Here is a 20,092-nt window from a genome sequence, read left to right on the forward strand (position 1 = left end):
CACTAACATATTAAAGGTTACGCCTATGTCAATCGTTAGGCCTATCACTTCTTCGGTAGTTAACTTCACACCAGCTTTATTCTCTTTTGCTATTATCTGTCTTCTGCTTTCCGCTATTTTTATCTTTATTACCTAATTGTCTGTCTGCCTTCTGTATTCTCAACATCAATATATTGCATGAGACGTTCGATATTCTCAACATCAAAGAATTATTAACAAAACTTCCTACAATCATCTGCTTTTAACTCTTATAATAATAGAAACTAAACAATAATAAAACATTCACTCACAAAACTAAATCAATCAATAATATCTGAATGAAACAGTCTTTTCTATCATGACAATGTTTGCATAGAAAATTACTTTTTTTTTTGCAAACGGTATGTAAAAGCCTTTTCCAATGCAAAATATTCATGCACTCAGATCATAAAGATTTGTTGAGATCAAAAATTCACAACTTTCAAAATTCATATTCCTTGTACTTAATGAGATTGGAAAACAGAGGAATATGGATTTATCAGGGCACCAGGACCATCTAGAAAGAGACCTGCAATAAATAGTACCCCAGCCATGGTAAGAAAAGATAGGTATCTTGTAATAGGTGAAAATCCACAATCACATAGGTCTGTGGCAAAAGCTGTCCACATGTCATAAGTAACATAATCAAGAATGCTTGGTAGTGATAGTAGTAGGGTATGGGTTCAACAAGATAAGGCTTACAGTCATACTTTCCACTTAACTATTGTATACCTCAAGAAGCTGGAGAAAAAATTAGTACTTATGCTATTTCATATGAAAACATATTGGCATTTTGCCCTATGCAGTGCTTATAGATTTCTGTGTGATCAGACTGTTAAGGCAAGAACTTGGAAACTGATAACCTCGTATATTAGATGGATTGTAGAAAGCAAGCAAGAGAAGTGATGTGCCTTGAGCATGACAGTTTTATGACTACACTCCAAGGCTATTGTCAAAATGCACATTCATCAAATAAAACATAACTGGATGTGGCAACATGAGGTGTAACAATGTGATGAGGCTCCAAAATTGTTTTAATATAAAGTTCTCTCCCTCTGTATAGGCTCAGTCGTAGTATTTACTTCATTCTCAAATAGCTGTTTATTTTATCATGGTTACACAAAATTAACATATGCTTAAATCGAAAATGTGTTTCCAATAATACTTTACCTACTTGACTGCCAGGGTTTCTTTCTATTTCCATTGAAGCACTGGTCTGATTTTTTTTTGCTTGCTCCAGTCTTTCATACCCCACTTAAGTGCCCTTGGCAATATGTGTCTTGTGATACTCTCCAGCTATATCAGTGCACCCTCTATCCTGGTACTGTATGTAAACACCTCTTTCAGATAGTTATCTCTTTTTTTTTTGAGACTGACTCAATCTGCAGTCTCTAACACCAGCTCTTAGTGGGGAGGAGATAAGTATTATTGGAAATACATTTTCAAATCAACAAAATGTTAACTTCCAAAACATACTTATCTCCATTATCCATACAGAAACATCCCTAGTGGGAAACTGCTCTTCACCCAGTACTTAATTCGTGTACTTTGGGTGGAATTTTACATTATATATCATCCCTATTGGCCAGGCCCCAACCAGATAGTCGAGGTTACACTGCTCAGGGTTGGAATTATTGGGCCATGGTCCCTATATCCTACTTTGGTAGCTAGGGCAATTGGACTGCAAAATGTATATATATATATATATATTTATGAGTGGATCCCAACCTATAGCCATAGAATGATGTGTTCCAAGCCACCAGAATCATGATGAGAAGGTAAGTAACACCAAAGTGGACAAATCTTCTGCTAAACCTGAAGAAGTCCGAAAGGCAACACCGCAGACTCGGAATGACAGGATCTTGTATGCCTTACTCAACCTGAGGAAACAGTACCCATTCAGTCTGGAATTATAAACATTCATCCTCACTCCCCAACCATTTGAGCAAAGTAAATTCCACTTGCCCCTGGAATTATGGGGAGGACGTGAAACAAACTGAGCTCAATTAAGGACCTAGGATGAGACCACTCTGCATTTGGAATTATGATGAGAAAATGGACCCTCTTCCAGGAACAATGTACTGAACCAATATTGATCAAAAAGAAGGCCCACACTCAACCCGACCGGATAGCCGAGGATGAAATCTGAACCAGTACTACGAGTAGACTCCCGCATAGGCTAGTTCCTCTCCTACCAATATCTGGGAAAAAATATCCAGTGACCCAGGTAGGAGGGCCCTCTTCTCCAAGAATAGAGAAAATTTACTCTAACACTCTGTAGAAAAGCATCTGCCGTCCACCCCATTGACTGGAAATCTGGGTGTAATAAGGACTCCCTAGCTCAACTAGTAAAATCTGGGGGTAATGCAGGTTGGGGAGTCCAGAGGAGCAGTGCTCTGGAAACAAGGCAATAGGTGAACCAAGTACCCTAAATTTTTAAAAACAAACCAACCCTGATTTATTCAATCCAATGATTGGCAGGGATGGACAGAATCCCCTTATGCTTTACTCATAATAGTCCATGAGTGGCGGTACAGCAGAGTACAGTAATACCATCTGGTCAATCTGTAGGTGGTATTATGGAACACCACATTTCTACAGAGCCTTTTGCAACCTATATAAAGTATATTTAATTAGTGGTGCCTAGTGCGGAATGGGTTTGATAAAAGCACACCTCCCTAGGCAACATTCGTCATAGAGTGGGATCCTGTGAAAAAGAGGTAAGAGACCCTGAAAAGTAAAGTAGAGACAAGTGTAGCAATGAAAATACTCACCCTTCTGTATTATCTAGTAGAAATAATTAACATAGCTACGGGACAGAAGGTAGTCGAAAACCCTCGGATAAAGATACTGCCAGTTCATACAAATAATGTGAGATAAAACCACTGGGGAGGACCACATACCAGCCTGCACAATGTCCTCCAGTGGGCAATTCATTCAGGCTGCTAAGAGCATAGAAATGTGATGAATCTGATTAGATATGACTCACAGAAGATTCCTTGCCATCAAAGAGAGCCCAGAATAAGTGATATGGATCAATTTCATACCCACCTTGTCAATTTAACCAGGGGTAAAACCTGGAAAAGGGAATGATCCCAATGAATAAACAGTTGTTGTCTTGCATCTCCAAAGACATTAGTCTGAGCAACAAAATCTTCAAGACCCACACTGGACATAACAAATGATCAAAATCTGATTGGTCGTAAAAGTGTGAAAATAGGTCAGAATAGATGTTGAGAAAGAGCATGAATGTAACCATAATATACCAGTTAGGTAATTGGAATGGTCATTGGGAAATAGGACCCAAAGCAACTTGAAGAAGCCAGTGAGTACTGGGGACTCAAAGAATTTATATCTTGAGTACTGCATGATACAGGATGATTGTGGAAAATGCAAAACCCTAGCCAAAGAGTCAGGTCAAAAATGAGTTATGGTTGGCACTTCTGATCGAACTGGGTTCAACCTCCTCTAAATACACCATTGTCAAAAAGTGTGTCATTTTCTTTGATAAATGTTCATTGTGGGAATAAGCAAAGACTGAGACAGATACATGGCAACCTTAGAAATTAAACCTCGATGCCTGAAGCTCAGGTGTCAGATCATGACAGCCTCCACAGAAATGGCCAAAGTGGAAGAGGTGGGCACTCCTGAAGGTACTGCAGAAGCGGAAAATTGGGTGTAGTTTCCAATCCGGTGCTATCAACAGGACCCAACCATGGGTTGGAACAAATCATAATTAGTACTTTGGGAATTGGAGAGAATGCCTAGAGTTGTGATCCCATCCTGTCTATTGCCAAAGCCTGAAGGTGAGGTACTGGAGGCCAAATTTCCAGTAATTGGATGTTTTCAAGAGTTGCCAATCCTCCAGTCATCTGTTCTGTTGGGAGAATCTGCGTGGGTCAAGACAATTGATCTGCTACTGAAGACATCACCTGTGGTACATGACAAGCTATTATGGTGACATGATAGGAGATTCAAGGTTCAAAAGCAAGGAACCCTGGATCAAATGTCCCCTTGATGGTAAATGCAAGACACCACCATGGAATTGTCAGAATGAAGCCTGATTATTTTACCCTTAATAAGCCGAGACCATGAGGCATTGCCTTTTAAAGAGCAAAAAAAAGTCTAAAACATTGTGTAGGGTGTCTCGTCTTCCATGTGTATACTCTGGAATTCCTGACTGTTGAGATATGCACCCTATCCATGAAGTGAGGCATTCATGAAGAGTTGGATCTCTGGATGAGGTGGCAGCAGAGGAACCCATATCTTTGTATTTTATCGATCTAACAAATCCTCGAAATTGAAAAATGATCCTGAATAAGGAAAATAAGGAAAGTGATTCAATGTTTATGATCCCTTGATTACATAAAGACCATTGAAAGGATCTTTTGTGCACTTGTCCCAAAGGCCCGAGAGAATTGAGCGATGCCCACATTCTCAAGAGAGAAAAAAATCATCTGTGCAGTGGGAGAGGTGAGTAAGAGTTGGGCTTCCTGTTTCATAGTGTAAAGCCAGGTGGGAGTCGGCTGAGCGTGACTGAGATATATGATGAAAATATAATGCTTTGGTTTTTCTGAAAGTAGAATTTGAGTGTGACATTTGGACAATTGACCATATTGTACCAGCAGTATCCAGTCGTCCAGGAAATGGTGTGTGCACAGGGCTAAGGAATAGAGGTAACGAGAAAATTCTCATATGATTTGGCAGAACCCATGTGGTGCCGATGCTAGTCCGAAGGTAAAAACCCTAAACTGCAGTACCTGACCATTGTGCATAAAAAATGCTGATAGTGGTGGAATGCCACCACTATAGCAATGTGCAGGTAGGAACCAACTACATCGAACTTGGACATCCACAATCCTAGTAAAAAAAGCCAACTCAGAGTGAGGAATGAGTTACTTGTGAACATTGGAGAATCTAGGAATTGATATAGACAAGAAACATTGAGGACTTGACATGAACCTCCTGTCATCTTGGGCCCAACAAACTGATGGGAATAAAACCCCAGAATAATTGACATGACTCTCTCTCTCTACCCCAGACCAACCAAACTCTGATAGCCCTAGAACTAAGTTCTGAAATCTGAGTATCTGCGGGAAACGGAAACCGTACAGGTTTGGTGGGGAAGATATGAACTGAATGACTAATTCTGACTCAAGGACCTGTAGTACCCATGCATACATAGCTATGGTTTACCACATGTCCAGAAATTCTTGGAGCTGATCCCCCACAGATCCTTAAACCATACAATAATCAACAATACCGCTAGCAGCATTCCAACTGAATAGCAGAACCCTTGGATATGGAAAAGTCAACAGACAAAAAGAAGTCACAGGAAAAAGTGAATCTAAATTATCTTCAGAATGTCTAGGATCACTCTCAGTTGCAGCCTCAGAGCCTCCCCAGCGGAACACCACCAAACCGAATATGTCTCCATCTCACTGTAATAAGCTCACTGATAGTCTCAGCCGAGGGTGACCATTCATCTCCCTGATTGTTGAGCAACTCTAGATATCAGAGGTAGGATAGAAGAGACCTTATTTGCCTACATGCCAGAAATAATAATCTAGGAATTCATGGCGTATATATAGATTGTCAAATGAAAAAAATCAACTAAGTTAAAGAAGGAATTCTCAAAGTATTTCCTAACAATTGTAAAACAGAGAAACGTGTTAGTGAAAACTTTGCTGAGAAAAAGTGATAACATTATCTGAATGAGGTGCTTATATCCAGTATCAGGATAGAGGGTGCATTGACATAGGTGAGGAGTGTCACAAGACAAATATCACAAAGGGGCAATTAAGTGGGGTATAAAAGACTGGAGCAAGTGAGAAAAAATCAAACCAATGCTCAGATGGGCAAAGGAAGAAACCCTGGTAGTCAAGTAATAGCTGTAGTGTTGGAGGAGAGGGGGGTATGTTTTGGAATTTCACATTTGCCAGTCTTCACTCATTCTCAAATACCCAGTTCTCTCACTACATTTCCAAAAAAATATAAAATTTGCCATTTCAAGCAAATTGCTAAGGAAAAGAACACAAAAGAGACATTACTTTTGATATTTTGGGCCCAAAATCAGCTCTAATTGCATTATTCATATTGTAAAGGCATGAATATTTTATATTAGAGAGGCCCCTTAGTATTTTCAAAAATGTGTTTCTTTAAGCATTTCTTATGTTATTTTGTATATAATGCTCTGTGACATATCCTGAACTCTTTTCAGGTTGTCATAAAAGTTTTTAAATCACAAGTGCAGAATGCAAACAAGCACATATTCAGTTTCCCACACATTAATTTTACATTAATAATGTTTCCGTAGTAGTAAAGACAACTTGTGTTACAATAAGTTTCGTTGTATATTTTTGTGTTTGCAATTTAAAATGTTAACTGTATTATTTTTCTTTTCATGTAACTTTAGCTTATTTGCTATAACTTAAGTAGTAGTATTTTTTCTCATCGTCAAGAAATTAATGTCGTGTTTGGGACACTTTCATTACCCCCCCCCCCAAACGTACATCACGTATAATAGTTAAACGAACAGCCTAAACGTCATGATAGTGTAGCCTATATAATGTGTAAAGTTTAGTTTACTCTAATCCCTAATAGTGATGGCACAGATGATACACACACATTTGGCGTGTTATGCTGTTTGAATACAAGAAGGGAAACAATGCCTATGTAGCCACAAAGAATATCAAAGAAGTTTATGGAAATGTTTTGAATGTTTGTGATCGTCAATGACATGTTGGAATTTATGTTGATGCTCTGAAGATGCTTGTTGAGTCTAACCCAAGGCAACACACTCGTGAAATAGCCCTGAAATTGCTTGTCTCTCATGAAACAATATGTAAACATTTAAGGAATAATGGAAAACTCCATAAAGGAGGTGTTTGGGTGCCTTACAAACTCTCCAATGATCATCTTTTCCAACGTGTGAACGTTGCTTCGTTTCTTCTAGCGCATAGTATGCATGAAACATTTTTGGATAGAATTGTCACTGGTGATGAAAAATCGACTCTCTATGCAAATATCAAACGCCAAAACCAATGGCTCAGTCCTAGACAAGAACCACTCCCAACCCCAAAACCATCCGTGGAAAGTGATGCTTTGCATTTGGTGGGACATCAAAGGAGTAATTCATTTCGTACTCCTCAATCCACAGGGAACTGTCAAGGCAGAGATCTATAGTCTGCAACTGGAATATTTAAATCAAGCCCTTCATAAGAAACGACCTTCACTCGTCAATCGGAAAGGTGTTCTTCTTCTCCAAGACAATGCACGTCCACATGTGGCACGTTTGACGCAACACAAAATTATGGAGTTGGGTTGGGAAGTTCTCCCCCACCCACCATATTCTCCAGATATAGCATCATCAGATTACCTTCTTCTTCGTTCGCTGCAACACCATCTTAATGGGAAAACGTATGCAAATGTATAAGGTGTTAAAGAAGACATCGACATGTTTTTGCTTCATAGCCAAGTGATTTCTATAATCAGGGCATTAACAACCTGATTTTAAGATGGAAAAGCATCATTGATAAGAATGGAGACTATTTCATTTAATAAATGTTTTGTTTTGATATATAAGTTGTTTGGGTTTTTTCATCTAAAAAAAGCAACATTAATTTCTTGATGACCTAATATTTATATCCTTACTTACTGATTAATATCTTCATGTCTGAGAAACATCTTCCTGTTTTCCAGGCTTCATCCCACTGTCTGTCATGTACAAACTCAAATTTCCAAATGACTGTTGTGATAAATCATATGTTGTCTTTTCTACTTATTAGTTCTTTCCTCTCAAGATAAGAACAGTATTTTTTAGTTTTTGTGTTTAAGATATCTCATTCTATCCAGGACCATATTAGAAAACACATAAACTTAAGTCTGATCCAGACAGTGAATTTTTATCTATAGCTGTAACCAGTGTTGAGTGTTTTGATAGTTTAAGCAGGGTATAGCCAAGTTTTCTGATTAATAAAAGCTGCATTGTGGTTTTATGGTATACATGTAATTGCATTTGGATGAAAGCTGATACTTAATCAGGAGACACGTTAACATTTAACCTTGTGATTGATTTCATTCAAGAGACAATTACATTGTTTCAAGTGCACTCAATATTTATATTGTCTCTCACAGATATTTCTTAAATATAAAATATATATAGATCTATGTAATGATTTAAATTCAACAAAATGTACTTCAACAAATGAAAAATTAAAAATGAGAAAGATTTGTGCATTAATTATTAGTTGGTTTGCTAAACTTATTCCATAATTTTTTTTTGTAATACTTAGATCCTCATCTTCAAGATATTGACAGAAAAATACCCATTCAACCAGTTATAAGTTTGGATGAAGTTTCAAATCAATGGAAAACCTGGCCTAAACCATTTCCTCCTATAATTGTAGTAGTACTGCTCCAGGCAAGACTCCATCACTATGGCAGAGTTACTAATGATAAACCATTTCCTTTTCAGGCAAGAGCATTTTAACATAGTTATTATATTTATATTTTGTTTTGTATTGACAAATTTATGATTATTTTATTAATGTTTCAACAACTTTCATGTTTTCTGAAGAAAAAAAAAGACTAATTGCCCCAAAAAATTTTAATTTATGTGAGATAAGCAATAATATAAAAATTAATTTATATTTTTAATTTCTGTGATATAAGCAGTGACATAGAAATAATTTATATTTTAAATTTAAACTGAATTTTGACATCATTAAGACTTGCCTGTATTAGTAACAAATACATAATGCTTACGTAGAAATGATAAAGTTTTGATTAGAAAGAAAGTTGTTTTTCAGTTCTGCTTGGTAGATAATATTGATGAGAAATTAGAAGCATATAAGAGTGGAACATTTGAAACACACAGTATTTTTCTCATGTAGTTTGCTTTCTATTGAATCAGCAGTAAATCTTAAGGCTTTTAATACTAAAAAACTGGGTTTTAATACCCATGGTGGGCATAGCACAAATATTCCATTGTGTAGCTTTGTGCTTATCTACAGGGAAACAAATTCATTTAGTTTAGATAGGGGAACATTTATTGTTCATCATATATTCAAGATATTTTGCACATGCATGTAATTATGTGCATGTTTTAATGTATTATAGTGTGCAGACAACCAGCTTTGACATGCATTGATACTATTTTTAAGGTGTACCCATTGTCATAGGCATTTCTAAATCTTCTCAAGCTTTAAACTTACTTACCGTAAAACTAAAAATGTTTAACTTACCTTTGATAAAGATTTTAAAAGTATCTGCTTTAAAATCATATTGCAATGAAAATTGTCTTCTTTAAAACACTGAAGCTGTTGCCTTTAAAGCTTTTTTTGTACTTGAGAATTATAGAATTAAAAGTGTCTTAAAAAAGGATACCTTGCAAAACTAAAAGTGTTTTACCAAATATGTTTACATAAAATGTAAAACAAAAGGTTCTAAAATACCTTTGCTAAGCTGGTAAGCACTCTCCAGTCATGTGATTTATTTGTTTTATACTGTGTACATGTATTCCTTTGTTGAAGTAAACTTCTTGTACCTGATGATGACAAAACCTTCTCCAAACAGTATACATTTGTTACTATGTTAAACTTGTAAAACATTTTCTTCAATACTCTTTCAAGCTGTGCCCTAACTTTATCTTATGTTATGTATAAATTATATATACAAAAAGGTAGACTGGAAGAAGGATGAATCATTAGTGGTTTTCTAGTCTATATATAACAAGTAGATAATAAAGGGTTATTCTTTCATTATGCCTTCTATTTGTTCACATCAGTATTGAAAGGTATTTTCTGATATATTCTGCATTTTATATTTTCCTTATTAAAAGAGCTTTATTATTATGCTGTGTATTTTGTATTTATATGTTATATTAAAAGCATTTCTGAGTTTTGCCATAAGTATATTTTCTAACTTTTGGCAGTTTTTTTTCTTCTTATCATCAAAACCTGATGCCACTAAATTTTAACATCACTGTTTTAGTCACATCATGTTACAACATGAAATCTATTTACTGTACAGGTAAAATCATACCAGCAGACAGTATGAATAGTCGCAGATCCAGTCTTCTACAAAAACAAAAATATTCAAGTTTTTGTCTATAATACTTTTACTCTCCAGGGCATAATTTGAAGATTTTTGCATACAGTCCATAGAATTTAAGTTGTTTATGTGCTAACTAGTGAAAAGATAAAATCATTAGATGAAACTGCTAATTACAATTTACAGTCAAACCTCATTAATACAAACTCAGTTACAAAGAAAAACCGTTTAAAACGAACAATAATACGAAGTCCCTTTGAATTGCCATTGACATCATTGTGTAAGTTGGTTACTATGAAACCCCATTTACAGCGAACTGATTTTTATAATAAAACGATAGGTTTTTCACACATACAACAAACATTTCTTTTACAATGCAAGCTGGGAAACCATAAAAGGACTGACTACATAGATTAATTACTTCACTTTGGCATGAATCAGCATGAAATGTAAGCATTTAAACTGTTAATACAATGAGCCAATTGGAAACTATGTTAGGATCCATCGTTTTAACAATGGATGTTTTGCAGGTTTAGCATGATTAGTAATTGCCAAAATTACTCCTGCAAATTTGTGAATAAAGTGTGAAATAGTTTCATCAACAAAACAGTACTTCATGCATCAATTTTTCAAGATGTCAACAATTTGTATACCTACTAAGTGGCGTGCTCTATTGTTTGACTGTAAAGTCCAAATGATCAAAGCTGTTGAGTCCCGTATTCATTATGGTGATCTCTGTAGAAAATTTGACGTGAAGCCCAGTACACTATCTACAATTTTGAAAATGTTTGAAAACAACAAAATTAAACCCAACTGCAAATGTTTTCAGTTCTGAGCAGTGAACAGTGTTGAACAAGCATTGTTAAAATGGTTAACCAATGTACGTTTGATGAATATTCCAATCAGCAGAACCATTCTCCAAGGAAAAGTCGGGGAACTGGGACAAAAATTGAATCATCCCGACTTCAAAGCCAGCAATGGTTGGCTTTAAAAATTCAAGTCTCAGCATGGCATCACCTTTAATTCAGTGTGTGTGGTGAGGCTTCTGCTGTTGGCAATGATATGTTAGTTAGTCAAAAGCTATTCCCTAAGAGTTATTTTTAATGCTGATGAAACTGGGTTATTTTTCGTTTGATGCCTAATAAGAGTTTAACATCTAAAAATGAAATATTTTTGAGAAGAAAGAAAAGCAAAGAAAGAATCCCCTTGATGTTGTGTGCAAATATGGATCGATCAGGAAACCTGACACCACTCATCATAGGACAATCAAAGAAGCTGCAGTGTTTCAAGAATGTGAACTCTCTACCTGTCAATTATCAGGCAAACAGAAAAGCATGGATGGATAGTGATTTATTTAGTGATTAGATACACAAAGAAGATAAGAATTTTAAATGTCAGAAAAGCCCTCACATTTGTTGACAATTGCCAATCTCACCCAGCTGAAGTAAACCTAAAGTCAATAAAAACTCATATTTTTTCCACTGAATACAACACCAAAACTGCAGCCGATGGACCAGGGTGTGATCAGAAATTTAAAGAGCTTCTACTAAAAATAGTTGTACAGGAAATGCTGGTGTGTCTAGATTCTGGAGAAAATCTACCAATAATCAACATCAAAGATACAATCAATATGCTACATTCATTGTGGCAGAAAGTTACTAAGTGTCATTTGCTCCTGTGCAGAATACTGCTAGTCTCAACATGGAAGGAGAGGTTGATGCTAGTGCTGAAAACAATAATTCCAGGTCAACTTCTAATGAGATCTAAAGTGAAGAAGTTGACTATCTCTGAGAAGTCATGTCTCAAAACTTTGAGTTGCCTGAGATGTCATTTTTGGACTTTGTGGGTGTAGACATTGAAACTGAAGTTTATGAGTTGCCATCTCATGATGACATTATTGCTTCCTTATTGGAACAACAAAATGACAAGTCAGATGAAGACACTCCATTATTCCCTGTCATTGCTGAAGAAGTGCTTTCAATTTCACAAGCCATGGACTGCCTAGTAAAGTTATGCAATTAACCTCCAATCTCTTGAAAATGTTCATACAATCATTTTTACACAACTGTCACAGATTGAAGACATGATGTTTTCTATGCTATGTTCAGGTCACCGTCAAACCAAAATTACAAACTTTATTAAGTAAGATTTTGCCTTTTCAAGTACAGTGACATAATTCTGTCTCAACATATTGATGATGTAAATAATCCTCTTTAGTTGTAAATAAAATTTTTGTGTTACACTTATTTTTGCATTATGTATGATGTGTGAAAAGCAATCAAATTGTGGGGCATTGTAATCATGGAAGACATGCTTGTTTTTCATGAAAGTGCCCTGTTGTAGCCAATCAGTTATATTTAATTCCTGTTATAACGAATTATTTTGCTGAGTCCCTTGGTTTTTGTTATAATGAGGTTCGACTGTACATCTATGGGCTTAATGACAAAGCTACACAGAAGGTCATGTTTCTCTAGGCTGCCAACTTTTAAATTATTTATTGGTGGAATAAACATCATTGCATTCTGGGCACACCCATATCTGTTCTCCCTTCCTCTTCAGTGTCCAACTCAGTGTGTGTAGAAGATGGTTTACATCAGCAGCTGGTTGCTTGCTGCATAGTCTGCTGTAACCACCATTTTCCCACTTGATTCCATTCTTGACCAAGTAACTCAGAATGTGGAATTCCTCTTTGTTACATGCCTTCTTCATGTTGTTGATGATTTCACTAATGCAGCACCGGCCAGTTTTTCTGCTCTTTCATTCCCTTTCACTATAGCATGACCAGGACAAAACACCCATGTCAGCTTTTTGAGCCCAGTTTTAGGAATCGAGTTTATCCATTCTGCATCCTCCAGCTCATATTTTCTGCGGCATGCTGTTAGTCTGCTGCCAATACTGCAATTGTGGGTTGCAGCTATGCTGGATGTTGTCACATTGTATGCCTTGCTGTTTTCATGAATTGTTTTCCAGTTCACTTGTACTGTGTATGCCCATCCTAACCATTGTCCATGGCAGATGGATCCATCTGTATATGCCACTGCATCTTCAGGTTTGGACACTTGATCAATGTTAGACTTCACCTTTGTGCCAATGGCAGTGGCAACCCACTTGCAGCATTACTTGCCAAGCATTATAACCACTTCTGTGTACTTCTCCATCTACATTGGCATTTCTATCCATTCTGGGCCTTTCCTGATGTCATCCAACTTACAGACTTGTGCTATAATTCTTTCAGCTGCTGCCACCCATGATTTATCCTCTTTGAAGTCTAATACTTGATCTAAAACTGAATGAAGAGGATGATCTTTATTTTCTCTCACCTGGAAATATACTTTCACTTATGCAAGAGTATGCCATTCAGACATAGTTGGCAGTCCCAAGAAGTACCTCATTGTTGCCATAAATATGTCCTTAGTGCATCCAAGTATCATCCTCATATCCTGGTTTTGAATGGTCTCAAGTCTGTTCATCTGTGTCTTGGAAAGCAACTACAGCCCCAGTCCATAGTCAACCACTGACAGGATGATGTTGTGGTATAGTAAGAGTAGAAGTTTCTCTTTCATGTCCATGGCAGCCATTACTTTCAAAGCAATTAACCCTCTTTGAGCCTTCACTATCACTTGGACAACATTTTTCTTAAATGACAATATTCTATGAAAAATGATGCTGAAGTATCTGAGACTTGCCTTTCTCAGAACTTATTGACTATGAATTTTTATTTCTTTGCTTTTACATTTTTGTTATCTATGGAGCACCATAAGATTGAAGCCTTTGACAGATTCAACCTTGCTTTACTATCCTCACACCATTCCAGTATTATGTCATCCTCATTTTGTACCTCCCTGGCAATCTCTACTCTGTCTCTCCCCTGTCAGTATGCTAATACATCATCAAAATAGGTCAAGGTTCTGCTCAATCCCTTGTTTTGAATCCTTTTTATCCCTGCACTATACACATTGAATAATACAGGTGACAAAGATGATCCATGGGGGAGGTCTGGTGTGATATTTTGTAGTGGAGATCCCTTTGAGCAATACTGCTCAAATCCACTTTATAATTGTGGCAGCTATGCCCAATGTGAAAATTTCAGTCATTGTTACATTATATGGCACTCTGTTGTTAGCATTTTTCAGAACCAGAGCAACAGCCAGTGTTTCATTACTCTGTTGGAAACCCTTGTGTCATAAGTAAGTTCTTCATGGTGATTAATAGATACTCACTTATCTGTTTGCGGTCTTTACTTGACTTGGTCATTTGAACCAAATAGGTATGTAGCCAATCCTCTGGAATAACATCATCCTGTATACCATTTCCACACTGAAAATTTGGAATGGTCTTTGCTTCGTTTGGCTCATTTTTCTGTGAAAAGTCCAGAATTTTTAGTGATTTGTCATTGTCAGTGTCTAAGCAGAACTGCTCCCAAATCAGCCTCTTCTTTTCTTTTGCCATGTTCTTAAAATGGCTTATTTTTCTGTATTGGTTTTATGTTGACTACTTAGTCATGGGCACAAACACAGAAAAATGAAGACTAAAGTACAAGAGAGTTTATAACAAAACCTTCTAAAAGTTTTATTAAACAAAAGGCCTGAGACCATCTTAGAGTTTCTACATTAACTTGTGAAGGTTATCAGTTGATAAACTTTATTGTTGGTTAAGAAACAAAGCATCTGAATTTAAATCCATCTATAATCAAACATTCAGGTTTAAAGATTTCAATTGAATGGACACTTTCAGCAATGAAGTTATAAACTTTAAATTCCCAAATACAAATATTCCAAATAATTTATGTTACAATGTATACTACTTTCTAATTATTAGATACAAGAGAATGTTCATCATTGCAAAATATTTTAGATAAAACTTGTAAACTCACTTTCATTTTTTATAATCAAGGTTTCTCATTATGACTTTTAAACCCAACATTCGTTCAATCCTGATAGTGAATATAACAATAGTGAACTGCTTTAGTATATTGACCACCATTGGTTTTACTTCCCATTCGTTTAAATTATTATTTAAACACACACACACACACACACACACACACACACACACATACATATACATAATGTTAGCTATATAACAGTTCCTTATGTAGTATGATATTATTTCATTAGTTTATTTACATCAGTTTTGGATAATTACTTTCCTTGCCATATTAATGATTGTAGTGAACTTTCTGGAGGCTTATTGTTTTTTTGTTGTTGTTTTTTATATTTACAGAATATTTAACTAAAAATGTGGTAGTGTTTAGATACACTATATCGGATGTTTAGCATGTTCGTTTCATTGTATTATATTTAAAATTGTGATATTTTCATAGACAGTTCAAGTATTATTTTATTTTCTTATTTATTAATTTGTATCTTAAACATTAGAGTGTGGTTGTACTATAGGAAAATTACTGCTACTAACTACACATTTTAAACAGTATAATGTGTCATAAATTGACACTTTCCTCTAACGTTATACAATAGGAGTGGCTTAATGAGTTGTCATTGATCAAAAAGTGTGCTATGGAGAACTGGAGTAGAAGTAAATATTGTCCAAGAAATGTAAAAATCAGTGTAACATGTCTAATATTTTTTTAGTCATGTTAGGGAGAAATGAAGAAAATCAGGCACATTATACAGATGATACTTTTCTTGAAAGATATTTACTTCTACTCCAGTTTTCCCTAGCATATCTTTTGACCAATGAAAACTCATTAAACCAAAGGAGTTTCAAAGGAGTGACATATTTGACAAATTTATGATGACACATGTTACTGTTTAAACTGTATCAAGTTTTGTTTGCACACAGGAAGTTACGTATGATGTTAGTTCGTGTTTAGTCCATTTATGGGCTTTCCAAGCTGAGTCTAAGCTGAATTGATATTTTTATAAAAACAATAGTTGAATGTGAAAATAAAAGAATAATTTATTTTGTCCACTTATACATTTTTAGGCTTAAATTCCATATAATCATATCATCGTGGAAAAGTGTAAATTTAACTTTTCATGTCTGGTAGTCAAAGATTCCTAAACTCATAATTTTTGGTTTTCATTCAGCTGCCATAGATAGCTTAGTGACTGAAACTGTTCCTGACATTTTAAGAATTCCATCTGATGGTCCCATCCCCCCAGTGAATCGGTGGTAAATCTGAGAGCTCATACTGCTAAAAACTGGGTTTTGATACTTGTGGTGGGCACAGCACAGATAGTCCATTGTGTAGCTTTCTATTTAACTCTATTGCTACGGGTCACGTGCTAGAGGATATGTCATCGCATTTATTGACTTGCTTTCAAAATTTTATTGTACTACTATTTTATGAATTTATGTTAATAACTTTGGTATCGATTTGTAGATTATAATTCAAATTTTAGTACTATATGTTACTCAATTTCTTAATTTAAAAGTAAATATTAAAAAACACAGCTAAACATCAATTTGTGTGTGTCACATGGTATGTTGAATGCAGCACTGGTTCCATTATATATATTTAAGATGTCAATATACAAAGTCAGTAGTTTTATATGATTTATGAACTCCAACTACCGATATTGACAAGCTAGAATATAAAATATGAACCTCTTATATTTTCTATTTGCTAAGATATTATTCATGAACTGAATCAAATACATAGCCCTCTCCTTGCCTACCTCTTTCCATTTTTGGAAGTGCTCTCTTATATACACTTCTATATATGTCATGAATAACCAATCGAAAGCTCATAATGCCCCCCTAGTGGCTTTCTCAGCCATTTTAACACTGTTTGGATGCTATCTTTTTGAACTATGACTCTATTAAGGTATCCAAATGCCTCGTCATCTAATTAGTGACGCGCATGAATGGATTAACGAGATAGGTTGTAGGTTGTGTTTTTAGTCTGTTCAAAATTTAATATTTTTTTAGATTGAAACACAACTTAGTTACTAAACTTCATAAATGGTAATTTATGATTTTTTTTGGTTATTTAAAATGTATATATATAAAACCTAAAAAAAATTTTCTTTTCACATCCTCCACGTGGGAAATTTCATAAGGCTTAGCAACCTATGACAAGCAGCAAATGAGTACAGAGATTGTAACTAGAAGAGATAGTTGTTTGCTTTACTGTTCTATGTTTTAAGAAAAATAAATTTAAGAACTTGTTTGTAAAAGTATTAATGTATATACATATATTATGTAAAATAATTGAAATGTGACTGTATTTTACCAAATACTTATCCACTAAAACAGCCAAGACAAGTCATTTTGTTAAGGCCAGTTTTGTATTATTGGATAAGGCATCATGAGTGCACTTGCGCCGCATCATTGTAAGTTCTGTATTGTTAGCCAGGCACGGCTGAAAGGTCAATATAATAAAAATAATAAATATATATAAATGTATAATGTTATGAAAGTTAAACTATTTAGACTAAACATTTAAAATGTATTTAGAAGGTTTTAAGGTTTTAAATATCTCCAATAGTATTGGAGATATTTGGAACTAACAATAGTTTTTAGCTATAACATGAAAATCACTTTGCACTTGGACTGGTAACGAAACAGACTCAATATTTTGACAAACAAATCTATAATAAAAATACTTCATTAAAAAATTTGATTTTTTGTGTACAAAAGACTTGTAATCTTTACTGAAAGTCTACCAAATTTTGTGAATATACACTTACTGCATTAAAAGTTATAGTATAAATACTTAACTCGTGTATATTATACTGAGCTCGTCATGAAAGAGTTAACAGTGCATAAACAAACAAATCATCTGTTGATCAGCAACAACCTACTGAAGCTCCTCATACACTGAAAATACAGTTAGCATAAATTCTTAGATAGTTGGAAGTTTAGGCATCCATGGCTGAGATATGATAGCAAAGTGCAGCTATGTTTTGTGACATTTGTATCAAAGCACAAGTGGTTAATTCATCTGCAGCTGAATGTGACATGAATCCAGAAAAGGTATGTGGCTTATTAATTTTTTCTTTAGTTTTTACAACAACAAATGTTAATTGTAGTTTACAATCATAATGTAGATTGTCTCAACCTCCATGTGCTAAATTTTTGCTTTAGCTTTAGTAGTAGAATTGTTTTTGAAGTAGGTGTAATTTCACCTTTTCATCAGTTTCTCAGGGTTTTTTTAGACCAGCTAGTTTTAATTAAAATATTTATATTAACTTTTAATCATCAGTTAGATAGTTATATATTTTTCCATTGCCTTTAAATCATATAAATTGTTTTAAATGTTCAGTTGCAACTTTTTCATTTACTTTAATAAAGGTGTAATATCCATTCTATATTTCAATAGTTATGTTAGATTTTCATCAGTGAGGTCAAATTCTCAGAAAGAATTCAAATGTGATTTGTAGAAAATCAAACAGAAATTGAGCTGGTTCAAATTAAATTTATGCATGAAACTTAGAAAGAGAAACAGGTATATGATGAATATCAAACTATGAAGGAAAAATAAAATTGAAAATAGGTACATATGAGATCTAACTTTTAAGATTTATTCATGAATGAGGTCAACTTCTGAATCTGGGAACAAATTGAAATCTAGTTTTCAGAAAATTACATGGAACTAAACAATATGTTTACACAAAACGTTAAATTTTGTGAAAGGTAAATGTACATACAATAAGTTCTGTGTAGAAAGTAGAGATGTATGATGATTTTGTTTGTGATATTTGATATTAAACATGTTAATAATGCATTTTTTATATTTACAGGAGACAGCAGTCACACCTTGGCCCTAATCATAGTTAAAGAGAACAAGAATTTAGGGACTGGGCAAGACCACTCTTATTAGCAAAAGCAAGATCATCATCATCATTTCTGTGAAGAATGTGTACTGTGCAGCAACTTATGACCTAGTTAATGCAGTTGTACAAAGTCTGCACAACTTGTGCATAGATCAGGTATTTTATATTTTTTATACAATGTAAATGAGACCCAATGATCTACTTATTTTACATAAATATTTATTGTAAGAAACTATGCAGATATATTTATTTATAATTGTCCATTTTTTTATCTATGTTATATGCATATTTAATTATTTCTTATTTTATTTTTAGGGAGCCACATGACTTCAAGCTGTACAAGTTGATACCACACATCATACACCAACCACCACAACAAAAGCAGTTCCAGCAGTCACTCTTCAGAGGTAATTCTGGACTGTCTTGTTAGGGAAGTTTCAGATTCAGGTGTTTTTAATGTTATGTTAGATGAGAGTACTAACTCTTCAGTTCTTCTGTTAGGTATTTGACAAGGTTGGTTGTTTGGGTAGAGTCTGTTACTTGCTTTTTTGCTATTCACCAATTGCTAATTCAGAGAGTAATCATTCTGAGTTGGTACAATTTATTCAGTTTTTTTTACCTTAGTTTGCAATATGTGGTAGGTGTATCTGCAGATAGTGATTCTATCATACTTAGACTGTAGGAATGTTGTTGTCATTAGGCTTAGTGAGGTCACTCTTTGTTTGTTGGCTACTTGTATTACTCATGGGTTGGCTCTTAGTACAGGCACTGTTGCTGAAAAGGTTTGGAATTTGATTAAGTTTCAATAAGTTTTCTATGTTTCGTATAAAAGTTTAAATTTTCTTATAGGAACATCTCCAAGTTAGAAGGTATTCAGTCAGGTGGAAGTTGGTTAAAGCAGGAAAGTGTGAAGGCTGTTGTAGATAATTCTCTAGGTTTGGTTAGTGTGTTCTTGGAGTACAAGTCAGCAAAGGCTATTGCCATGCATAAGCCAAAATCTATTTTCAAATTTGTTTATACTGCATTACATATCTTGCTAAATGTCCTGAGACACTTGACTCTTTTGTGTGAGGCTTATCAGCATTCTGATATTGACTTTACTATGGTTTACATTTCAAAGGTTTGCTTGGGTCCAAATGAAGTGATAATCTCCAGGTGTTTTTTTTTTTACAGTACAGCAAATTTTAGATAGTTGAAGTTTGTGTCTGCTTTTGAGATGTTTGTAGGTAACATAGTTCACAATCTCATGGCAGTGTTTACTGAGGAAGGTGATTCAAGTT

The 20,092-nt window shown here is 34.8% G+C and overlaps 1 protein-coding gene across 3 annotated transcripts in view; it reads left to right on the forward strand.

The window, feature by feature from the left end:
* Positions 1-20,092, forward strand: part of LOC111087498 (uncharacterized protein CXorf57-like) — a 155,264-nt gene that overhangs the window by 76,387 nt on the left and 58,785 nt on the right. For all 3 annotated transcript variants that reach the window (XM_022394312.1, XM_022394313.1, XM_022394314.1), the window contains one exon: positions 8,313-8,494. In XM_022394312.1, the coding sequence (XP_022250020.1) occupies positions 8,313-8,494 (182 nt within the window). The remainder of the gene's footprint in view (positions 1-8,312; positions 8,495-20,092) is intronic.

This window comes from Limulus polyphemus, unplaced genomic scaffold (genome assembly GCF_000517525.1).
Source record: "Limulus polyphemus unplaced genomic scaffold, Limulus_polyphemus-2.1.2 Scaffold2227, whole genome shotgun sequence".
NCBI lineage: Eukaryota > Metazoa > Arthropoda > Merostomata > Xiphosura > Limulidae > Limulus > Limulus polyphemus.